Genomic DNA, 25,424 nt, shown 5'->3' on the forward strand with positions numbered 1-25,424 from the left:
CGATAGAAGCGTTAGGCCACCCGTAACCTCGTGCTAAAACAGGGTTAGCGTGCCGTTGCCATCAATGCTACCACACAGCGCTTTAGGGCACTGGTTAAGATAGTACACACTTCATACGATAAGCAAGAGAGCTCGCTTAATATCTACTATTTTAGCTTAGCCCCTATAGCATATAACTGCCCGGCTCGTATATCGTATGTAAGAAACCATTCTCCCTAGGAGCACCCTTATCAAACAAGGAGACGGCATACTGCCAAGCTGAACCAAAGAACTTTGACAAACTCCCTAACCTGAATTAAGGAAACATGCTCTCGTAATAAATGAGAAAACTCACATTTAATTCTCAAGTCACAGCAGGTAATAAACAGAACGAAAACTGTAAAAATTAGTTTAAAGAAAACTGCACCGATAGGGAAGAATTAACCAATTAAAAAGAAAACAATGCTGGCACGAAAAAAAAGTGATATATAAGCTATATAAAATGTGTGACTCATCCTTTTGATATGTTCAGACAAAACTTTGAATGCAATTAGCCGATGAAGGGGAAATTATTTAAAGCAGAGTTCTGTACTAGTCATTGGAAGTCCCGTTTAACCCTTAAACCAATCGAGAAAAACCAGCTCGGGAATGTTCGTGGACTGCCGATCGTACTAGTAGCGTTTGCAGGTGCCACTAAAGTACAACTACAACTTGATTGATCCTCAAAGTTATTATCAATACTTACAAATATTGCATTAATAGCTGAGCTGGACACGAGAATTGAGAATCAAAGGGACCAAAAAAAACTCATTGACTCCAAGAAAATTATTCTACTTACGACTTAAGTCAGACCTGGAACCCGTTAGTCATGAAAAGTTAGTAATCTAAAAAGACTAATGAAACATGACTTAATTTTAAATTTTAAACAACAAGGATTCCTTGCAAAAGGATTAATCTATTTAATAACCTAATCCATTTGAGAACTTAACTGTACTCCAAACCTGTAGTGATCTTGAGTTGATGACTCCCAGTCAAACCTCCACCACCTGTTCTCCCACTGCTTGTAAAGTTGGTATTTGAAAGAATGAATGGAGAGAGTGTTGACAGTTGAGTCCTTAAAATGATTCCAGGGGTTTGTGACTCATCTTGAGAAGTACCTTTGACAGTTTCTCAATTGGGGATTTTAATCAATAACATGTTTAATTATCATGTATTATTAAGCATTTATTTAAAAAAAGCTTTATCAGTCTACTGCTCCTTAGGGATCTCCCGAAAGCCACAGCGTGTCCCCAGGTGGCATAAGGGGAACAACTCACACATATGTAGGGAACCTCCTTAGGAGGCACGGACCAAAGCGGGACCTTGTCCCTGGGGGTCATTAATAGAAATCGAGGCATCCTCGCCTGAGGCCATAAATACAGGCGGACGAGGAAGAACACCCCTCAAATTTAAACTCAAAAGGGCCCACCGGCGTGTCCTAGCGTCCCGTTATTCACAAATCTTCTCCCAAATTGGAATAACAAATTTATTTAAATTGCATGGTAACGCAACACCATCATGGGAGGATCCTCTATGGGAGAACAACTGCGGCAAGGCGTAAAATCCGTATATCGGGACAACGGCCTCTGCAAAGGGCTGCATCGACCCTTTCGGGGTACCTGCAAGACTGGGGACTATGCGGTCAACTCGATTCCCACTTGTAGAGTGGCACCCCTCGAGGAAACCCATAGCTTAGTAAACGACGGACATTCACACGGGATTCTGATTAATGAATAACTCTTCTGGGCTTGGTCTATTCTGATGGACCTTTTTGGGCTGAAAAACCTCTTCCTAGCTAACTTATCTATTATGAGTTGCCTCCCCGTAGTAGTATAATATTTGTAGGCATGGATATATAATGAGTCGGAGGTAATAGGCTTGAGACTGTCGGTGCATGACTTCGAATCTTGTTGATAGAAGAACATCACTGAGTGATGAAAACCATGTTGTGACCATGATGGGCCCAGGATTGCACATAGCCTCCATTCATACTGGAGGTCCCAGGGACTTCTTACTGTCCGGTTCTAAGCCGGCTTAAGCGCTTCGATGTAGACTTGAGATGATATGATGATCCCCGTTCTGTATTGGTGTCCGGGATCATTGAGCTTTTCCGGGGAGCTTTTGCTGAGGCCAAAGTAGTTTCAATGATTTAAAGAACATGAAAACTAGAAATTGGAATGTTACAACGTTAAACAAGAGCTAAGAGCTCATATGGCACTTGTGACGAGGCAAGAAGAGCTAAGAGCCAAGAGCTCATATGGTATGAGCTCTAACAAAATTCTAAGAATCAATAGATTGATTTAAAAGGAAAAATCAGAGGCTTAATGCCGGTTAGGATTTAAAATAAGAGCTCTGAGTCACGATGTCCTTCTAAATATCAAATTTCATTAAGATCCGATCATCTATTCGTAAGATAAAATACCCCAATTTTCAAGTTTTCCAAGGATTCCGGTTTCCCCCTCCAACTCCCCCCAATACCACAGGATCTGGTCGGAATTTAAAATTAGAGCTTTAAAGCACAAGATACTTCTAAATATCAAATTTCATTAAGATCTGGTCACCCTTTCGTTAGTTACAAATACCTCAATTTCAAAATTACCCCCCCCCCCCCCCAACTCCACCAAAGAGAGCAGATCCAGTCCGGTTATGTCATTCACGTATCTTAGACAGGTTTTTATTCTTCCCACCCAGTTTCATCCTGATCTCTCCGCTTTAAGTATTTTCTAAGATTTCACCCCCCCCCCTCAATGACGCTGGACTCGGTTGAGTTTTGAAATAAGAGATCTGAGTTATGAGGTCCTTCTAAATGTGAAGTTTCATGAAGATCCGATCACTCCTTCGTAAGTTAAAAATACGTCATTTTTTCAAATTTTTCAGAATTACACCCCCCCCCCCCCCCCAATAGAACGGATCCGTTCCAATTACGTAAATCCCGTATCAAAGACGTCTGCTTATTTTTCCCACGATGTTTCATCCCGATCCCTCCAATCTAAGCGATTTCCATGATTTTAGGTTTCCTCACCCCAAACTCCCCCCAATGCCACCAGATCCGGTCGGGATTTGACATAAGAGCTATGAGACACGATATCCTTCTAAATAACAAATTTCATTGAGATCCGATCACCCGTTCGTAAGTTAAAAGTACCCCATTTTTTCTAATTTTTCAGAATTAACCCCCCCCCCCCCCAACTACCCCAAAAAGAGCGGATCCATTCCGGTTATGTCAATCATGTATCTAGGACTTTTGCTTATTTTTCAAACGGAGTTTCATCCCGATCCCTCCACTCTAAGTGTTTTCCGAGATTTTAGGTTTCCCCCTCCCAATCACCTCCCCCAATGTCAACAGATCCCGTCAGGATTTAAAATAACAGCTCTAAGACACGATTTCCTTCCAAACATCAAATTTCATTAGGATCTGATCAACCGTTCGTAAGTTAAAAATACTTCTATTTTTCTATTTTTCCGAATTAACGGGCCCCCCATCCCCCCCCCAGATGGTCAAATCGGGAAAACGACTATTTCTAATTTAATCTTGTCCGGTTCCTGATACACCTGTCAAATTTCATCGTCCTAGCTTACCTGGAATTGCCTAAAGTAGCAAAACCAGGTCCGACAGACAGACCGACAGAATTTGCGATTGCCGTATGGCAATGAGGTTAATACCAAGTGCCATAAAAATAACTATCGTATCGACATTTTGACTGACAAACTCAGACGATTCGAACTGGACTTATTAGGAGTTTCAGAAACTCATATCCCAGGGGTAGGAAGCCTGAAATTAGGTGATATAGAATTCGTTTACTCAGACATGAAGGATGAGGTACATAGACAGGGAGTAGGGCTCATGATGAATAAAGAAGCTGCTAAATCTTGTTTAGGCTGGGAACGTATTAACAATAGAATACTAATTGTTCATTTTATGACTAAAAGTTCAGGATATCAGTTATAGTAGTATATACCCCTATAGAACCGAGTGATGGAGATGCTAGTGACTCGGATGAATCTCACTTACAGTTACAGAAGCAAACAGACAGGGTCCCAGGTAGAAATATGGTGTTTTAAGCGCCCAGGTCGGTAGAAATAGGGATAGATGGTATCCTAGCCTAAGTAAATTTGGTGTAGGAAAAGAAAGCAGTAATGGCTACAGACTTTTGCAATTTTGTAGGTATAGTAACCTAGTTATAATCAATACGGTGTTTGGTCATAAAATGAACTAAGGAGGTGTGAAGTGGAGGCCATGGATAAAATTGCCGAGGATCTGGAAGATGCAGCTAGACGGCATAATAGTAAAATATTGTATTGACATGTTAATAAATTGAGAGGGAGTAGTCAATCCGGACTTGTCCCAGTTAAAGATAGGAACGGAGCCACAATTAGTGATAAGGAAAGAGTTAAAGAGAGATGGGCACAACATTTTGAGAATGTGCTAAATCGAGACAGAGTTGCAGAAAAAGATATAGAGCAAAATGAAAAAATTTGTGATACCTTGAATGTGAAGGAAGATTTGTTTTGTGAGGAAGAATTAGGGACGGTACTAAAAGGATTATTAAATAGTAAGGCTCAAGATGCTGATAGTGTGGTAAATGAGTTTCTTAGGTATGGTGGCTCTGAGGTTAGAAATAAGTTACTGAAGATTATGAATATGAGTTTTGAAAAAGGGGAAGTACCTAACGATTTTAGGAAAACCTTAATTAAAACACTGTATAAGAGAGATGATGAGAGTGAGTGTGGTAATTATATAGGCATTAGTCTGGTCTCTGTAGGTAGGAAATTACTTAGTAATATGATACTTTTTAGACTGAGAGTTGCTGTAGACAAAGTTTTAAGAGAATAACAGTGCGGTTTTAGAAAAGACAGAGGATATTTCGACCAAATTTTCCCTTTTAGGTTAGTAATTGAGAAGTATCTGAGTAGTCAAACCCCTTGGTCCTCAGTTTTATAGGATTATGAGAAAGCGTTCGATTCTACAGATAGAAGACCTTTAGCAAAGGTCTTATCCTTGTATGGTAGACCAGACAAATGCATTAAAGTGATTAGTGCTACGTACGAGAATAAAACTGCTGCGGTTAAGGTAGGAAGTGTGTTCTATCCCCCTTTATATGGAACAACAACAAAGACCGAGTTGAACTCGCTCTAAATTTTTGTTTTAATCATCTGTATAAACCTTGTAAATTTTTAAATTATCGGCTCTCTTTAATCTTTATTTATATACATTTATTATATTCTATTTTCTTATATTTATTATATTTTTATAATATTTATAGATTAAATTATCCACTTGGAAAATCACCCCTTCTAGATTTGGTTTACACATGATTATTCTCAAACGAAAACGTAACACAAAGAGTGTTTGGGGAGGGCTCTGGTCCATGACTTCCCCAAATAATCGCGTACCTGTTACACTCCCATTCAAATACATTGCCTTTCTAAATAGTTTATATTTTGACCGTTCTTCAACAGTAAAGCGCATAAAGAGTAAATAGATAAAAAAAAAGAGAAATGAACAACCTTGAAAACATCAGGAAGCTTTTCTTCAAGAAGGAATGCACTTTGCTTGCTTTCAAGAGCCTCTTCATAGTTCTTTTTCGCTTCTTCTATCTCTTTAACGATCCCCAGGATTTCTCTATTTTCAAACGAGGCGCTAAAATAATACACTGCCGAGCCTGTCAAAACATAAAGTAAAAGTATGAAAAGTAAGCGATTTAGAATAGTTTTTAATTGCGAATTGTGGCAGTTCAACTGGTAAAGGCGAAAATTTACTAGGTTCAATAAAGAGAATGACCATTCAGACACTTATTCAAGACCCTATTTTGATAGGGGGGGATTTAAAATTTAGGGGAGACAAAAAATCGCACTATACGAGAGCAATCAGAACAGTTTAAAAAACTTAGACATTTCAGCGGGGTATGACTAAAATACCCTCCCCCCCCCCCTCCTGCGTTCGTCCCTTTGACTATAGTACAAATAGAATTATTTATGTTGAGTAAGAAAAAACCTTTAAATTAAAATACAGAAAGATGAACTTATTGAGAAATATATCCAGTTTATAAGCACAAAAACAAAGAGAAAAACAAGAAGAAAAAGACATATCATCACACCTTTATTTATTGATGACGGAATAAATATATGATTCTTTGATTAAAAAAAAAATTATTGTATTATAACTGATCAAAGATAAGGGTTTCATTAAAAAAAAACAACAGCATGTAATTGAAGAAGCGAGTGAATGACCTTTTACTTTGATGAAGAAAAATTATCCGATGTTTATAGATAAGGATACTGTTAGAAATATGAGTCACTACGCAAACAGATAAGAAGTTTATTTTTCGTATGACTGGTAAAAAAAAAAAATCTAACTTGACAAACTATGGATAGAGAAGTGTATGCAGGAATTTCCGGTCCCCTTTTAAAGAATTAGGCAATGCCTAGTTGAAACAGGCGGGGTATAAAATATAGACTCATACTAAATTTAATTGAAATTGTTTGTATGTGCTAACTGACATCAAGGCCACATCCAAGAAGGGGGGAGGGTGACTAGGGGGTTTGACCCCCCCCCCAAAAAAAAAAATTGTCAAACTCGAAAAAACGTAACAAAAATGAATATAAACAAAATTTTGATACAATTTTTTAAAGTATTTTTATTTCCCCCCCCCCCAAAAAAAAGAAAATACTTTTGTAGCCCCCCTAAAAAAATCCTGAATACACCCCTGCCTGAAGTAGTTTATTTATATTTGAAATTCCTTAATCTCAATAATATACTGCTTTTATATATATATCTGGTTATAAGACGTAACGATTGAATCCACAAAGGATGGCCAATAGTGGTCTTGCCTTGCATTATCTAATAATATTTCGCATTCTGTAAGAAAAATTAATCAGCGAATGATATAAGTGTCTTTGAATCTGAGCTTATTGATTTTAAATGCAAAATTACAGATTTAAGCGTACATAACATTTATCTATCCCAAAGTGATTCTGTTCCTTCGTCTTTTCAAACCCTAAATTAGTTACAGATTATAATCCTAAAACGACTGTATTAGACAGTCATAGTGGGTGATTTTACGTAAATTTGACATTTCTCAAGTCCTCAATATCTGTTTAATTTTTTCCAGCTATGCTAACTTCGGAAAATTGTCGTATGTCTGCCCACCCGTGTGACTGAGGGCACACCGTCTTTGACTGAACTAAATAAAGAAACAATTGTTTTCAACTGAAAGTAAGGAGCGACATTAAAACTTAAAACAAACAGAAATTATTCCGCATATAAAAGGGACTGTCCCTTCCTCAACGTCCCGCTCTTTACGCTGAAGTTTGACTCTTTGTCAAAGTTCTACTTTTCAAAACGGTAAAAAACTTTAGCGTAAAGAGCGGGACGTTGAGGAGGGGACAGCCCCTTTCATATGCGGAATAATTTCTGTACGTTTTAAGTTTTAATGTCACTCTTACTTTCAGTTGAAAAAACTTTTTTTTATTTAATTTCTGAACGTTTTTTAATTAATGTATGCTTTGATTTTGGCTCACCTCACATGAATAATTAAAACAAAATTTGCATATTAATTTCTTTTGGCTAAATGGATTTCTCATAGTTTTGATCGGACGATTTTGATAAAAAAAGGGGTGGCAGAGGAGGCCTAGTTGCCCTCCAATTTTTGGCTACTTAAAAATGCAACTAGAACTTTAAAATTTTTTTACGAACGTTTTCATTAGAAATAAATATACGTAACTTACGTAACGAACTTCTATATTTGTATTATGTAATTATTTTCATTACGTATATGAAGGGGTTCGCCCCCTCGTCAATACCTCGCGTTTTACACTAAAGCTTGAATTTTGTCCCAATTCTTTAAGAATGACCTCGGAATCACAAAGACCGTAGAATAAATATTTGAAATTACTAAAAATACTTTAACGTAAAGAGTGAGGTATTGAGGAAGAGACGAACGCCCTTGTATACGTAATAATATCTGTTGTTTTAATTTTTAATGCTGCTCCTTACTTCCAGTTGAAATGCTGCTCCTTACTACCACTGGGTCGATACGATCAACCCTTTGAAAAAAAAAAAAAAAAAAAAAACAACAACAAATTAACACGCATCCGTGATCTGTGTTCTGGCAAAAACTATAAAATTCCACATTTTTTGTTGATAGGAGCTTGAAACTTGTACAATAGGGTTCTTTGATACGCTGAATCTGATGGTGTGATTTTCGTTAAGATTCTATGCCTTTAAGAGGGTGTTTCCGCCTATTTTCTAAAAATAACACAAATTTTCCCAGGCTCGTAACTTTTGATGGATAAGATTAAACTTGATGAAACTTATATATTTAAAATCAGCACAAAATACAATTGTTTTGATGTAACTATTGGTATCAAAATTCCGTTTTATAGAGTTTTGGTTACTATTGAGCCGGGTCGCTCCTTACTACAGTTCGTTCCATTATGAAACGTTTTCATAATGCTGAATTTAGTCCGAAACCCTATATTAATGAGCACCATTTTTGAGCACTTTACCACTTATTCTAAATTTAAGTTTTATAATCAGGAAGACTCAGGCGTCTAGTTAATCTCTATTAGATATAGTAAGATTGAGTTGACCCTCATTAGGTCACTGTTGATCGGTTATACAGGGTGGAAACCCCCAGTTTCTGTTTTATTATTAGGCAGTTTTCTTATTTTCGTCGATATTTTAATCATATTTTCCCTTCTCTTTTATCTCCCTTTCCCTCGTTCTTCCTTTTTACCTTTTGTAATTTTTCAGGGTCTTTTTTCAGCCCACCTGTTTTAACAATGTGTCATGTGGATGCTTTATGCAAAATATCATTACCACGGGTGTGTTTTATTGTTACCCTTGTTCCCTATTTCACATACTATTCACACCTTATAACCCTTAACAAAATACTGTTGCACACTATTGGGGAAAAATTTTTAACATAATTTCTTCTCACAGGTTTTCTATATATTCTTTTCTTCAAAGACAGTTTTCACAACTATCTTTCTCATTCTCTTTGGGCTCATTATAAAAGCAAATACAGTAAAAACATTTCCATTTTCAAGTTCCAAATGCTTCGGCGTACCCAAACTAATTTACGCATTGGTTGAGAAATTTCAACAGTATTCAAGCTATTTCAGGACTCTAAAAACACCTTATGTGTTGTTGCAAGAAACGTCAGCTAAATTAACCTGGTTATAGTTTTGTTTGTTGTCCTCAGCTAATACCTGAGTTACAATAATTATCTAGGTAAACTGAATTCAAAAATGTTAATTGTTCGTAAATAGACAATTATACCATTAATTAATACCAATTATAGCATTATACATAAACAATTATACCCGTAATCGGGGAATTCAGTTTTGTTCTGAGGCTAAGTTTTGAAATTTACTTTTCTAGACATAACAGTCAAAATAGTCTATTCAATATTCTTACTTTAGCTGCACTTGTATGATATCAACATAGATACGAAAAAAATAAGACGTTCTAGTAGAGCTAAATGAGCATTTTGTTTTTATAGAAGTGCTATATTTTTGACAATAAGATGCACTTCCTACTTTTAAATTCAGTTTCCCATTTTTATATTAAGTTTCATTGGTTTCCTCCTCTTCCTGAAGGTCATCATCAATTTCATCAACAAGTTGGGGTTTCAGGTATATACCAGATAGTGCCAAAGATAGAGCCTTCTTATTCTGTTAGCAATTTAGCTCACACATCTCATATCAACATTAAGCTACCAAGACCTAGAAAAATCCCAAGTACCTCATAGCAACAATCCTCCCTCCAAACAAACACCCACATAAATTTTATTTAACCCCCCCCCGTAACAATGGAATAGTTGTGGGCATCAAGTCATGGCTAATGACAGATAGTCAATCCGTTGACTTTTGAATTAAAATAGAATAGTTGTTGGCATCAAGACGTGGCTAATTGTAGAAAAAGCCAAGACAGATAGTCCAACTGAGAGAGAAGAAAAACATGGCATTAATAAATTAAAAATGGAATAGTTGTGGGCATCAAGCCATGGCTAATTGTAGAAAAAGCCAAGACAGATAGTCCAATTGAGTGAATTGGACTTTTTAATTAAAATGGAATAGATCAAGTCATGGCTAATTATAGAAAAAGCCAAGACAGATTGTCCAATTGAGTGAACTAAATTGAATGAAAAAATCAACGAGTCCGTTGATTTTTGAATGAAAATGGAGTAGTTGTGGGCATCAAGTCATGGCTAATTGTAGAAAAAGCCAAGACAGATAGTCCAATTAAGTGAGAAGAAAAACGTGGGATTAATTCCCCCCCCCTCGTTCATTCCCGACGTTACCATCTCCCACTTATGCTACACCTCGTGAAGTTTCGTCAAAACGACAAAACATGAGTTTTGTCACAGAGCAGTGTACTTTAAGTTTAGTTATTTCCTTTTTTTAATTAAACCCGATTGAACCTCTCATGTCACTCCACAATGCCGAACTAGAGTCAATTTGTTGGAGGTTATATCATGTTCGTCACGCTGGGTTGAGCAAATATATTTGAAAATTATCCAATATATTTGGTCTTAGGCAGGTTGAACCAAGAATTTAGAATTGAAACATGAGACCAATAATTTCACCTAGAATCAAAGGCAAACAAGCATCTAAAGTCAAATTAACCACTATCTTTCTGATAGATAACCGGTATTGCAAATCTGTCTCGACAGGTTTCGTATGTCAATCACACGGGTTTTCCTAAGACAAGAATATAAACAGTATATTAGGCTATGGAACGAAAACTTGAACAGCAATTATACCTTCATCAACAGGAAATTTGTATATGGCTTCTATTGGCTGCATCTCCAGGTTTTTGTAAGTTTGAACAACTTCGACTTCTGCAAGCACATCAACAATTTTTACATGTACCTTGACCCCAGTCAGAGGGACAGGATATTCGTTTTCATTTTTAGTTGCTAGAAGGCCCAAAGGTGCTCCATCTACTTGAACCCTTTTTGTCGTTGCCATTGCCATTATCTGCATCTGAACAAAAAAAGAACTTAATACATTGGAAGGAAGTTTGTAACGGAAAAAATTAGAAATTATTTTCGAAAAGGCCTACAAATTTGCCAGTTCAAAGAAGAAAAGTAGATGTCCAGTAGACATGATCCGCTTATTATCGTACTATGCTAAGCGTAAAAGAGGAATCTACAAAAACCAAATTTTGGGAAAACCAAGCTTTCTCAAGAAGTTATAAACTTTATTTTGATTAAAATACGTAAGTACCTAATTTGTGCGACAGTTCCTTGGCTCTATTACCGAAATATTTTCTCACAACAACAGATTGTCACTTATCTTTGTGATTGTAGTAGAGCTTGCTATTTTATTTTCTGGGTTAGGGAATTAGACAGGGAAATGGTATTACATGTGTCTCATAGGCTTTAACAGTTCTCACATTGCTAAAGAAACTAAAGCTTGGCCTTTACTTCTTTCTTAGTAATGATAGAGAAAATCGGGCAGCAGCAAGAGAGTCGACTTTTGAACTAAGTGCGATACAATTGCTTTTAAAATTCGTAAATAATCGTTAAATAGCGTTTAAATGTATCCTTATTTTTTTTTCTAGAGGATACAGATCACTGAGATAAACTCTATTGAACCAGTTTTGACGGCCTGATAACTTCATCACAGTTGTTGACACTGGAAGAAAAGATAATGACTACACAAAAACAAGTCAAGGTGTGGTTCGTGAAAAAACGACAAGTCTTGGTTCGATATAAGGATTGGCTCAAGACATAAAGTGAATTCATTGCCCCCCTCCTCTCTCTTTCTCAATAGTTCTTTTTAGCAGAAAAGTTAAACCCAGTTTGAAGTAGAATCACACAAACATTTTTGATCAGTGTTATTGGTGGCACTAAGTGGCCCTGCAGTCCTCTCTTCCTACCACTGCCTATTTTTTTTGAAGAAAGATGTTTTTAGAAACCTTCTTTTTAAAACATGCCATTATTTTTTTAAGTTTGGAGGCCTTGACAACTACGGCGTTTAACCGACGTCGAAGAAAGCAAGGTGTTACGACTGAAAAACTTTTGTCAGCAAAGCCAGCAAAGATTACTGCCACATTTCAAGTTGCATAAGCCAAGTAAATTTAGTTTCCATTCAATTTGTTCTTAGTTAACGTTTCCAAACTCAGCATATCCTTATCTGACGTTCAGTATAAGGGACTAGGATCGACTGCAATTGATTATCATCGCTGACAGCCAACAAAACCCCATCAAAAACAGGCATATTGCACATTTTTAACTAACAAACATGACAAGATTTACAATATTTATGATATGAGGCAACAAGTTGACCCATGGCCCTTCTCCTGTAAAGGAAAGGTCAAATGTCACAGATCCTCTCTATAGTATGTCTGAACTTCCAAAAACAACATTTACTATTCTGTCAAATCTTACCTAGTGTAATTGACAAATTTCTACAACGCCGAAACAATAACTAATCTGAACACAATCGCGTCAAGTTAATAACTGAAGTGCGTATTTCTCCGGTGTAGCTTTAGAATCAGACTTCTGAGACTTGGTTTCCGTCTAACTCTGATTCTAAACACAAGAGCGTAGGTAATATTTTTTTTTCTACTGCAAACAATCAGCAACTCTCATTAAAACGTGGCATATTTGTTTTGGTAGGTATACCTTACTCCATACCAAAGCTGGTGGATCAACTAATTACTTCCAGGATTTCTTTTTTTTGGTTGGAGGGGTAATAGAATTTTATGACGTCGTGTTTGGGGAAGGCAGCAGAACTTTTCTCCTCAGTCCTCGCAAGAGAGTGAATGACATGTTTTTTTTCTTTTTTACGCAAAAGTTGGGACATAAAAGAACAACCTCCATCTGAGATGACCAAACTGAGATGATATATTAGATCCAGCTAGCCACGGTTTTTTTGGTAACCCTTCTCCCGAAACACCTACTGCTACGAATGGAACCAGAAATTCAGCCTCTAATGTAGTGGTTCCCAATCGGTTTCGGGCCATGCGCCACCAAGACATTTCTAAAATCCTGATCCCCCCTCGTAGTGTTTAAATTTTGTTGTTTAAAATTCTACACTTATTCACCTGAAAGAAGCTTAAAACGCCATTAACTTGGTATTTATTTTGGGTTGTCCTCTAGGCTTTTTTCATGTTATTCAAAAAAAAAAATTCTTAGCACAGCATTTTTTATATTTCCACTGCAACTGAACCCTCGTGCATCTAACCTCAGGTGCAACTGAGCCCCGTGTTACTGAATCCTGGGCAACAGAATCTTCGTGTAACAGAACCCTCGTGCAACTGAACCCATTTACAACTGAACACTCATGCAACTTAATCCCCGTAGAACTGAACCCCTGTTTAACTGAACCTCGTCAAGCTCCACCACAGTTTAACTGAAGCTTCGTGCAACTGAACCCTCATACAACTTAAGACCCGTTTAATTGAGCCCTCATGCAAAAAAAAACCCATTCAACTCAAACCTCAATTAACGAATATCCGTATAACTAAATCATTCAGTTCAATCCTCATTTAGATCGACCTTCGTGTGATTTAATCCATGTGCAACTCAACCCAAATTCTACTCACCTTCTGTGCAATTCAACCCCCTACTCAACTTCTGTGCAATTCAACCTCATTTCACTCAATCCCCGGTTAACCCAAACCTGTCTGACTAAACTTCCATTCAGATCAACCACAATCAGCTCAGCCCTGTTCATATGAATAATATTAATACAAAATGTAATTCAGCCCATTTTGTCGGAGGTGACAAAAGCTGAGTCGAATGAAATGGTATTTATTTGTTGGTTAATTCTTTATAAAGCTTCGATGTAAAACTATCCCCCCCCATCCAAAAAACAAAATTAATTATTCTTTTGTCCTTTATATTTGAAAATTAGCAGAGCTTCTCATGCCCAGGACCCGAACACACTTGAAGGTAATGGATGCACCAATAGTTGTATCCTAGTACAGGGAAAGCTCAAAGTTGCAAAAATCTTTAAGAAACATTAAAAAACACAATCTCATAAGATAAACTTGCCGTTAATGCTGGTTCAGGAATGATAGCTATTATTTAAATTAATAGTAATAGTTGATTTCGGAAATTTTTTTTTTTGGGAACTTTTAAAAAGAGCCTTAAACACTGAAAGTCTCCCTTTTTTGGTTTTTGTCTCCAGCACTGATAGGGCACTAGAATATCGTAGAGCTATTTAATGTTATTTGAAATCTAATATTCATAATTACACGCTTTTTGCGATTTCCTCATGACTACACCAAAATCCAATTTTTGCGGTTTCTGGAGTGTAAAGGCTTGAAACCATAAAAAGTCTACCACTGAAGTCTCCATGATCAAAAATTCTCATACTGGTGTTAAAAATCCCCCTCTTGAATACTTCCCTACCCAGTCACCTTTAAGTGGAAAGCCAAAAAAAAAAAAAAAAAAAAAAAAAAAAAAAAAAAAAAAAAAAAAAAAAAAAAAAAACCAAGTGAAAAAAAAATCACCCGAATACAAAGCCGATTCGTTAATGATAGAACTTATTCATTTTCATTTCGACACTAAAATTAATTACGAAAGAAATTCTTAGAAATTACAAAAAAGTGCTTGATACCGAAATGTGTTTTCTATTTCTTTCTCGTTTTCCCAAGCACTATCGTGTCACTGGAATATCGCAGGGGGGCTAAAATGGAAAACTTTCTGAGGTTCTCGGAATTAGTGTTTTATTTCCCCGCCCCATAGGTGTGCATTGACAGGTGACTGGTTTGATGCTACATAGCACACTTCACCAGAAATTTCCAAATAAAAAGACGATTGGCTCACAATTCAAACCTGCTTGCAAGCATAATAATTGCAACCATCACAATATTCTTTTAGAATTTTTTTTTTCAGCAGAAATTTTCGAGCCTGTAAAGCTTTGGAATCTTCCCAATAAATGTTTCTTCAATTTTTTTTCTGACTTAAGACTTGAGACTACATTCTATTAAATTTAATTACGACCAGAGTAAAAGCCATTTCTAATATAAAAGCTAAGGCCCAAATTCAACGACACTCCCTACTCCCCACATACACATTAAACAAATAATTATAATATGTGACCAAGTACGGGAAAAGAAATTAAAATCTCGTCATTTAAATGGAAACTGAATAAAGTCCTATTTTAATGAAGTGATTATTAACTTTGCCTTGCACGAAAAGATACACACAAGTAGCATCCCGAAACAGAAGCGTTTTCAATGGCTGTCAGTGACAGAAATTAGTTGCAGTCGCGGCTCTTCCAGTTCTTATCTTGGTCCAAACTAGTTTAGCTTGGCCGAACTGGTAATAAAATTTAGAAACTTACGAAGCGAGAATAATATTTTGAGCTTCTAATCAGTACTAGTTCAAACTTATTCTAAGGTCTTGGGTTGAGTTCAGTGAAAAAAGGCTGAGTTTATATATGGGTGAGTTACAAAAGAGTTAAGTCAAAAGAGGGTTGATTTGAATGGGGGTCCAGTGGATCGAAGGTTCAGGTAAACAGCGCAAGTTGCACGTGGACTGAGTTGCAAGGAGCCCAGTTAAACGAGGGTTCAGCTGCACGAGGGTTCAGTCAAATAAGGCTGAGGTGAACGTAGGTCAAGTTAAACAGGGGTTCAGTTGAACAAGGATTCACTTAAACGGGGTTGAGTTGCACGGAAGCTCAGTTATGTTAGTTCAGTTACACCTACATTCCTTTTATACAATATATAACATCATAGCAACACTATCATGTTTTTTTGTGCTCTTTAAATGCATTTGAATGTGACGCTACTCACATGAAAAATGTGTTTTTTGTTTGTTTTTTAATAAAGGCTCTAAAAGAAAGTCAGCCGAGGGTTGCACGTCCTGCCCATGACCCACCAAAATATTGTCATGCCCCACCGGTGGAACAAGTGTCCCACGTTGGGAATCACGGCTCTAATGTATCATCTTAAATCTGCTTTCGAGCCCAGACCACCCAAGGACGATTCTCTCTAGATATCGTTGACCAGCATCTGGCGGTCTCGCTACCCTATCCCGATCCCCTTGCAAGCTATTAGCAGAGATTGATTACTTTATTGCTGCTAAGCTTGAAAATCATGTAGTAATGAACGCTTATCTGCCTACAAATTATAACAACGAACAGTTTGATTCACGATTTGCGTCTGCCTGGTAGCTTTTGGGCAGGTTTCTTAAAAAGTTGCCTCTAAATCTGGTATCATCAGCGGAGATTTTAGTGTAGATATAACAAACACAATGTCTCCACGATCACAAATCTGTAGGGGCTGCGGTCCTCCCGACTATTGTTTATGACCTAAGAATGATAACTTTTCATATATTGAGCCGATTTCCTCAACTTCTAACTTAGACCATGTTGTTGCTTCGTTTGGCAGTCACAAGGTCAAAGTTTTTAAAGAAGGATTCTAATCTGACCACCTTTCTATCTCTACTTGCTTTTACACATCCCCATCTATGGCTCAAAATACAGAATCGAATTGGTTTTCCTACCGAGATTGGAAAAATGTGTCAAGTGAGTCTTGTTTCTTGTTTCAGTAAAGGCTGTGACGAGACGCTGAGCAAAATCAAAGTGCCTTTCAATCTTTTATGTGATCCTGCTGTGCTGCCACAAAGTGAAAAGAACATCTCAGTTGAGCTAACTTCCTACTTGGCACAAATAAATCACGCGCAGAAATGTGCTGAAAAAAGCACCGTTCCTCTTCGATGTATTCCTAAAAAGTCTCAGCTACAAGATTGAGGAGTTTTATTTAAACACAGCTTGACCTTATTCTTTCAAATAAGACGAAATCTTTCCTGGTTGTGTCGCCAAGTGCTGTTCACTCTTTGATTCCGAAATTAAAGAAAAAATCTTCCTCTGGTGTTAATTCTATTTCAGCAAGGCACCTGCAACTTGCAGGAGCAAACATATATGTTTTGTTCGCAGGTGCGAACGACATATAAAACTACTGTTTCAGATGATCTTCGTTTGTGGTGTAGTCCCTTTGCAATTTGGTATCGGACAAATTGCTCCCATCCTTAAAAAGGGCAAAAAAAAGACGCCTATTTGTGCAGTTCTCATCGCCCTATTACCGCCTCATGTACTACTTTAAAGCTCTTTGAATCTTTTTTGATAAGAGGTATTGAAGAAAACTGTTCAGCCCCTCCTCGTCAGATTGGGTACCAGCGTGGCTTAGGTAGAGAGCATTCTCTCTTTCTGCTTACAAATGTGCTGAAGGATATTGAAGAAAGAGATCATTTCTTGGTCTTATGTGCACTCGATGTTGCAAGAGCTTTTGACTTGTGTATATTTTCGCGGGTTTCGCTTGAGGCCCTTGTGAAAGGTACTGATGCTGCGGTAATTACTTGTTTAAGATACATGTACAATAATCTGAAAGCTGGAATTAAAGATGTCAACTATTTCCGATTCTAAAAGGTGTATGTCAAGGAGCTCTGACTTCTCCAGTTTTGTTTAATAATTGTGTTACCGGTGCTCAGGATAAGTTGAACTGTACATTTATCTTCAAAGGAGTTGATTTTTCGTTAGTTACGTTTGCGGATGACCTACTAAACCTCTCCTACACTTTTCAAGGATGCTCTTCAACCTTTGAATCTATCCAAGAAGAGTAAGAACACATTGGTTTGAGCTTTAATACTGATAAAACAGTTGTTCTACCAGTCAACTATAAAGGGAACAGAAACTCAATAAGTGTATCTGGCTCTGAGGTTCCTTCTGCTAGCAGGCTTACTTACCTGGGCATGCCCATTGGAGCAAACCTGAAAGAAACTGCAGACCTGGCAATAAAAATTATACCAGTAAGATCCGGGCTGCGTATGCCTCCCTGGCTTCAAACGTTTCGTATCTAAGTAGAGTTCAATGTTCTCAGTTATATAATAGCCTAACAGTTCCTCGCTTACTTGCCCTCGCTCCTCTTTGGTCTTTCCTTAATTGTGGCAAGAGAAAGCAAGTTCATCTCCTTTATTTTAAATTTGCAAAGTATTTAATGGAATTTCCAACTTCGACAAGTAACTCTTTTCTGAAAAGAAAGTATTAATTGGTATACCCAGCTAGGGTTATTGCGATACGTATTTGTGATTTCTCCGCCAAATGCCAGAAGTCTTCCCATCTTTGGTCATTTCTGCTTTTCCCTTGTTTGTAGTTATTCTGTAGTCTCTTTTTTGTTTTTTCTTGATTTTTACTCTGTCTTTTTCTGGGCTTTCTGCCCAGTTTTTGAGATAGGTTATAAATAAAATGATGATGATGACGATTAATATAGCCACCTGGATCGTCCTGACACTGAACAAGCCTGGTTACAAGCTTCTTTTAGCCAAAGTCCTAAAAAAGCTAAGGTTACAAAAGCTGGAGTCACTGAATCACATTTCCTTGGTAATGATAGAGGGCATAAGCAATTGGCGCACACTGCTATGGTCTGTTGGTAGTCACAAAAGAGTAGGCATAGGCCCTGCCTTAATTATGCTAAACAGCACCGCATTCAAGGCCCTCATATCGTTGGCATCAGTAACATCAGACTCATGAGAGCTAAGCTCAATGGGAATTGGGGAAAAATAACCATCACCACCTGCTACGCCTCCACAAATGCAGCTGAGGAAAATGGGACTAAGAAGTACAAGCAACTACTTTCCGTTGACTTGTTCTGGTACCAGCCACAGGCTTTGCCAGCCAAAATATTCGGAGAGGGGTCACGGGACTTTACCGACTGACTGATCGTTTTTAGTGACTGATACGGGTGATATTACTATCAATTTTTTTTTGTTCTTTACCGATTGAGACTGATATTCTTTCATTGATGCAAGTAATATATTTCCGTCATTTACCCTAAAAAGCAAAATATTAGCCCGTAAAATAGTGGAGCTTCGCTCCACATAAGCCAATAAAAATAGTCCGACTGGCCAAAACATTAGGAAAGAGGTGTCTCTTCTCCCCCAGCCCATACGTGACGCCTTTGCCGACAATGACAGCATATGATACAGCTCACCTGTTTTTTGTCTCCTGTTTTTGTGTCTCTTACTTCTGAAAAACGAAACTTGTTCACGCGTCTATGAGTTTTGAAAAAAAAAAAAAAAAACAGAAATCCGAATCACCCGTTACTGGCTGCGGAACAAAATCCAATTCACGTGTCACAAACTTCAAAAAATTCCGGTGAAGGGGGTCTGACTCATGAAAACTCTGTTACGTGTCTCTGAGCTTTCAAATTAAAAATCTGTTCCATCGTTGTGAGAAATAAAAAATAAGAGTATCCTAGAAAATGAAAGGAAACATAAGAACGAAATGCAAAGGAACTTTTTTACTGAAACAATATCACATACAATATTACAAGTTAATCATATCTTCGAACAACTTTGAACGTTTTGAATCCTTTTCATAAAATAATTCATCATGCTCTCTCTTGATTGAAGAGTTATTCTCTTCTCTTAGTTCGTCAACAGTAAAACATTCAATATTCCATTTTGAATCATATCCAATTTTTATCGCAGTTTCACCTACAATGTCATCATGCGTTGATAATGATCATTGATAATGACGGATTCAATTACTGTATCTCTTTGTGTAATAACATTAGCACTATTAACTTTCGCGTTTGCTTTGCCTTTCATCAATTTATCTTTATATTTCGTAGTGATATTCTTTCCTAATGCCCTTGTTATTTTCATGCGATTCCATTCTCTATTATTACATTATTTTTATATAGGTACAGTTCCGAAGATACGGATATGGCTAGAAGATAAGATGTGTCTTATGATATTTCTACAACAGTATGCCTTTCTTTTCCCCTTTGCTTTCATTTGAAAGGTAGTATGAGAAAGATGGTCCCCTTTTAAAGTTTCTTTTCTTTCTGTAATACAAGCAGAATACCGCTCACTGTAGGTGATAAATAACAAGACTGCCATTTCTTCTAGTGAGAGAAATTTTAGAAGACTATAGAATTTAAACCGTTCAATCTTTTGAAATCTGGCGTTCCTATCTTATATTTGGAACTAACTGTTTCGTAAAGTTATAGACGACGGTACTTAAAGAGATTAAATAGTTTAAAGAGATTAAAGCCTTTTATATCGAACACTTAAAGAGAGTTGATTCTTGATTTGGAATCAAAATTAAGCATACAAAAGAAACGGGACGAGACCTGCCATTCTAAAAAAGTACAATCCCAGTATTACTTAAAACAATTTCATGAAAGGCTGAGAAATTTCAAAATAAACACTGTAGCTGATTTTCCTTTATATTTTAAAGCTGTGGGCTATTGTTTTCCAAGAATTTTATTTTAATGCAACCCACGGGTTCTTTCTTATGATTTATCATCATGATTTATAAATATGATTTATCAACAGGTAAAGTGCTACTAGAACCATAAGCAAGAAGCTGACCTTTCGGCATTAACTATTAGTTTTATTTATAGCCATCTTATGATATATCTTTAATCCATTTAAATGTAAAATCGCAGAAAATATTGGTTCTCTGTATCTTGTGAAACACATTTTTAGACAATTTAAAGGTAAAACCCATAGGAAATATTAGATGATACATCTTATGAGACGTATTTTTAGACCATTTATATGTAGAAGTCACAGATAATATTGGTTCTCTGCAACTCACGACGCAAATTTCCTAGATTAGATGTAAAACTCGAAGATAATAATTGTTCTAAGCATCTCAGGAAACATATTGTTAAATCATTCAAATGTAAAACTCATAGAAAATATTGACTAATACAACTTATGGAACATATTTTTAGACCATTTATATGTAAAACTCGCTGATAATATTAGTTCTCTGCAACTCGTGAAATATATTTTTAGACTATTTGAATGTAAAAGTAACAGAAAATAATGGTTCTATGCATCCTATGGGATATGTTTTATACCATTTAAATGTAAAATTTACCAATAATATTGATTCTATGTAGCTTATGAAACAGATTTCGACTATTAAAATGGAAAAGTCGCAGAAAATATTGATTCTATCCATCTTATGAAATATGTTTTTAATTCATTTAAATTTAAGAACCCCACAAAATACTGACAGGACTTTGAAAAATAAATTGTTTTATATCTTTTTTAACTTTTTGAAGAAAAAAATATCCTATTTTTGTGGCTGCGGAACAAAATCCAATTCACATGTCACCAACTTTAGAAAAATTCCGATGATGGGTGTCTGACTCAGGAAAACTCTGTTACGTGTTTCTGACTTTTGAAATTATAATTCTCTTCCATCGTCGTGAAAAATAAAAATAAGAGTATCCTAGAAAATGAAAGGAAGCGAAAGAACGAAATGCAAAGGAACTTTTTTACTGAAACAATATCACATATAACATTACGAGCTATTAATATCTTCGAACAACTTTGAACGTTTTGAATCCGTTTCATAAAATAATTCATCACGATCTCTCTTGATTGAATGGTTATTCTCTTCTCTTACTTCATCACCAGTACAACATTCACTATTCCATTTTGAATCATATCCAATTTTTATCGCAGTTTCACCTACAATGTCATCATGCGTTTCGTCATTGGTATTAATGGATTCAATGACTGTATCTCTTTGTGTACTAACCTTAGCACTATTTATAACTTTTATATCTATATAACTCTGCCTTTCGTTTAAGTTTGAAAGCTGTGGGCTATTGTTTTCCAAGTATTTTATTTTAAAGCAACCCACGGAATTCTTATTCAACGCTACAGTAACTCTATCATGAACATACTTTCTTGAAATATTTCGTCTTTACATTCACAATGAGTTATATGCATTTATTCTACGAGAGCACTCTAAGTAGTGATCGAAAATATACCATAGACTAGCTAATCTCCTGGACTAATGACAGAGTACCACGGATCAGTCGCATATTTTTAGACTATTTGAATGTAAAAGTAACAGAAAATAATGGTTCTATGCATCCTATGGGATATGTTTTATACCATTTAAATGTAAAATTCACCAATAATATTGATTCTATGCAGCTTATGAAACAGATTTCGACTATTAAAATGGAAAAGTCGCAGAAAATATTGATTCTGTCCATCTTATGAAATATGTTTTTAATTCATTTAAATTTAAGAACCCCACAAAATACTGACAGGACTTTGAAAATTAAATTGTTTTATATCTTTTTTAACTTTTTGAAGAAAAAAGATCCTGTTTTTGTCTCTTGCTTCTGAAAAATGAAACTCGTTCATGTTTCTATGAGTTTTGAAAAAAATAGAAATCAGAAACACCCGTTACTGGCTGCGGAACAAAATCCAATTCACATGTCACCAACTTTAGAAAAATTCCGATGATGGGTGTCTGACTCAGGAAAACTCTGTTACGTATTTCTGACGAGAGCACTTTCTATTCTACGAGAGCACTCTAAGTAGTGATCGAAAATATACCATAGACTAGCTAATCTCCTGGACTAATGACAGAGTACCACGGATCAGTCGCAGAATTCCATTGACCATGAACTTTCATGGAACATCACATGACTTTGGAGTGATCACTTAAAGAACACACCCTCCTGTGCATACGTATAAGTTGTAAAAAGAAAGGATAAGTAAGTTAAAACATGTTTATTGCTTAAATGTCTTCAACAAATAAAATAAATATTTAGAAAAAACGAACATATTTACTTAATAAAAATAATATTCAAAGGTAACTATTGCTCATAGAAAAACGATCATTCCACAATATTGGTTTAGCTTTAGCCCAGTTTTTATTGAATAGTATGCATTTATTAATATCTTCGTATTTCTCTTAGGTATTTGTTTAGGTAACCACTGTGCAAAGTACCTCACTTCTTCTTCAGGTTGGAGGCGTATTCCTTCAAATTGGTGCAGTTATTTTTTTCTTAATTAAAAACCGGAATATGCGGTTCACATTTTTAAATTAGAATTTTGTCTATAGGAACATTACCTTTTACAAATAATATCTTCACTCCAAAAAAGCTACATATTTCCTTCACTTCTTTCTGAGCAGCCTTCAGTTTTTTACCACTTTCCTTATAAGGCTTTAACAATCGTTCTTAAAACCTCTTTCGGTTCAAACAAAATTGTTTATAACCCCACAATCTTCTATCATGCTCATACATATTGTATTTTACATCTCAATCGTACCAGTCATTTTCTTTACCTTCCATAGTCAATAAAAAAAAAATACAAATTCAAAGATAATTCAACAAGATGATTGGCAGACAATCGGAAGTGTTTTTTCAAACACTTTGGAAGAAAATCAGAAGCATGCGGTTGCACTGCAACGCGTATCCCCTGGAAGTACATGCACTATATTTTAGACATACAGCTTAGAAAATAGTGAGGCACAGTCGGAAAGACAGGGTGTTTTACAGTCACCTGATTTTTGGCTGTACTGTATACTTCCCTCCCCCTACACGGGCTCCTATCCCCCGAGGATTTTTCCAAGCGCGAAAATATTTATTGCATAATAAGTCTAATCACTTGAACCATTATAAATTTGACACAAATTATGAGCGAAAAACAGAAGCTATCGTCCGCTTATAAACATTTGTTTTAAGAACACCCTATTCTCATACGCAGGAGTGGGGCGTCTAGGCTCTCCTTGAAATTTCAATTGTTCCTGAATTTTCCTACTTAAAAGTCTGGCTCAAACCCCTCCGATTTTATTCCTTTTCTTATAATTTTGTTTCTAGAGTGAAGCTGTGAATTGATAATGAAAAGCTGATTTAAGTAAGTCAAACCTCCGTAGATTTCCAAAATATCAGTTGATGCATTTCTTTTTTTTTGTTTTTTTTATATTTTTGAAGTCTTTTCGCGTTTCTTTCCTACAGTCAAGTTGCGTGATAAATCAGTAGATATAGGAGTTTCGTTTTTATTCGTAGAGGATGATTCAGACATTTTACTTCCAAATCGATTTGTTCAAAAATAGCATCATAATCGCAAAAAAAAATGTTTCAATAAACTCATTTGTGTTAACAGACAACACACTAGTAGGGGCATGAGTGTCAAATGAGCTCTCGACTGTTGATATGTGTTTTTCGTAACTGGAATTGCTGTTTCAGTATTTGATAAATCAGATCATGCCTTTTTATATGAAGGTGGTTGATTAATACGTATCACGTCTAAATCAATTAAAAAAAAATATAATCGGTCTCTAAAATATGCTTCAATAAGCTCTTCAATGGCTGCATGATTCATCACTTGTGGAAATTCGTTTGGCTCGACGGATGATTTAGATTTAATTGTAGCATTCACGGGCGGTATATCCACAGTATAATTGAATTGGTCGTCGTGAATTCCAACCCGTTTAGGGCTATTTCAATATTTCTAACACCTGCCCAAGTGCTCGTTTTTTTTCTTGATGAATTTGCATCGATTTAGGATAAAAATAAAATATAGCATAACCCAATTATTTATTACGAGTATAGATAATGTTTATTTAAGACTTAAAACACCTTTCAGTTCAAATTTCATCCCTGGAAAAAAGTTGAATAAATCTATAGGTTAAAAAAATTCCAAAAAAATGTCGCTACAAATAATGTTTTTCTACAAGAAAAATCACGAATGGAATATGTATACCCTTTTTATTACGCATTTCGAAAATACCAAAGGTGAATTTCGTTTGTTAAAAGAATATGTAATGTCAAACAGTTCGTGGTAAGGAGCAATCCGGCTCAATAGCAACTGAAACTCTAAAAAACGGAAACTTTATACAAATAGTTACATAAAAAGAATTGCATTTTAATGCTCATTTTAAATATATAAGTTTCATCAAGTTTAGTCGTACTCCTTAGAAGTTAAGAGCCTGAGCAAATTTGCCTTATTTGAGAAAATAGGAAACACTCCTTAAAAGTAACATAATCTTACCGAAAATCACACCATCAGATTCAGCGTATCAGAGAACCCTACACTAGAAGTTTCAACCTCCTATCTACAAAAATGTGGAATTTTGTATTTTTTGCCACAAGACAGATAACGGATGCATATTTTTTTTCAGGGGTGATCGTATCGACCCAGTCGCCCTAGAGATATGTCGCGAGAGGGCTCATTCTAACGGAAATTAAAAGTTCTAGTGCCATTTTTAAGTGACAAAAAATTGGAAGGCACCTAGGCCCCCTCACATGCTCATTTTTTTCAAGGTCCCCGGATAAAAATTCTGAGATAGCCATTTTATTCAGCATAGTCAAAAAACCTAAAAACTATGTCTTTGGGGACAACTTACTCCCCCAGAGTCCCCATGGGAGGGGCTGCAAGTTACAAGCTTTGACCAGTGTTTACACATAGTAATGGTTATTGGGAAGTATACAGACACTTTCAGGGGGATTTTTTAGTTGGGGGGTTGAGGGGAGGAAGTTATGCAGGGGGAACTTTCCATGGAGGAATTTGTCATGGGAGAAGAGAATTCCATAAAGGGGGCGCAGGATTTTTTAGCACTTTTTTTAAAGAGCAATGAAATAAATATGAAAAAGCTTCTTCAACTCAAAG

The 25,424-nt window shown here is 36.2% G+C and overlaps 1 protein-coding gene across 1 annotated transcript in view; it reads right to left on the reverse strand.

Moving 5' to 3' along the window:
- The window catches only part of LOC136034783 (von Willebrand factor A domain-containing protein 5A-like), a gene marked incomplete at its 3' end in the record, with an annotated part of 73,921 nt that overhangs the window by 27,338 nt on the left and 21,159 nt on the right, over positions 1 to 25,424 (reverse strand). The window contains 2 exon segments of the mRNA XM_065716194.1: positions 5,527 to 5,681; positions 10,788 to 11,010. Of these exon segments, the coding sequence (XP_065572266.1) occupies positions 5,527 to 5,681; positions 10,788 to 11,010 (378 nt within the window).

Source organism: Artemia franciscana, chromosome 13, assembly GCF_032884065.1.
Source record: "Artemia franciscana chromosome 13, ASM3288406v1, whole genome shotgun sequence".
Classification (NCBI taxonomy): Eukaryota; Metazoa; Arthropoda; class Branchiopoda; order Anostraca; family Artemiidae; genus Artemia; species Artemia franciscana.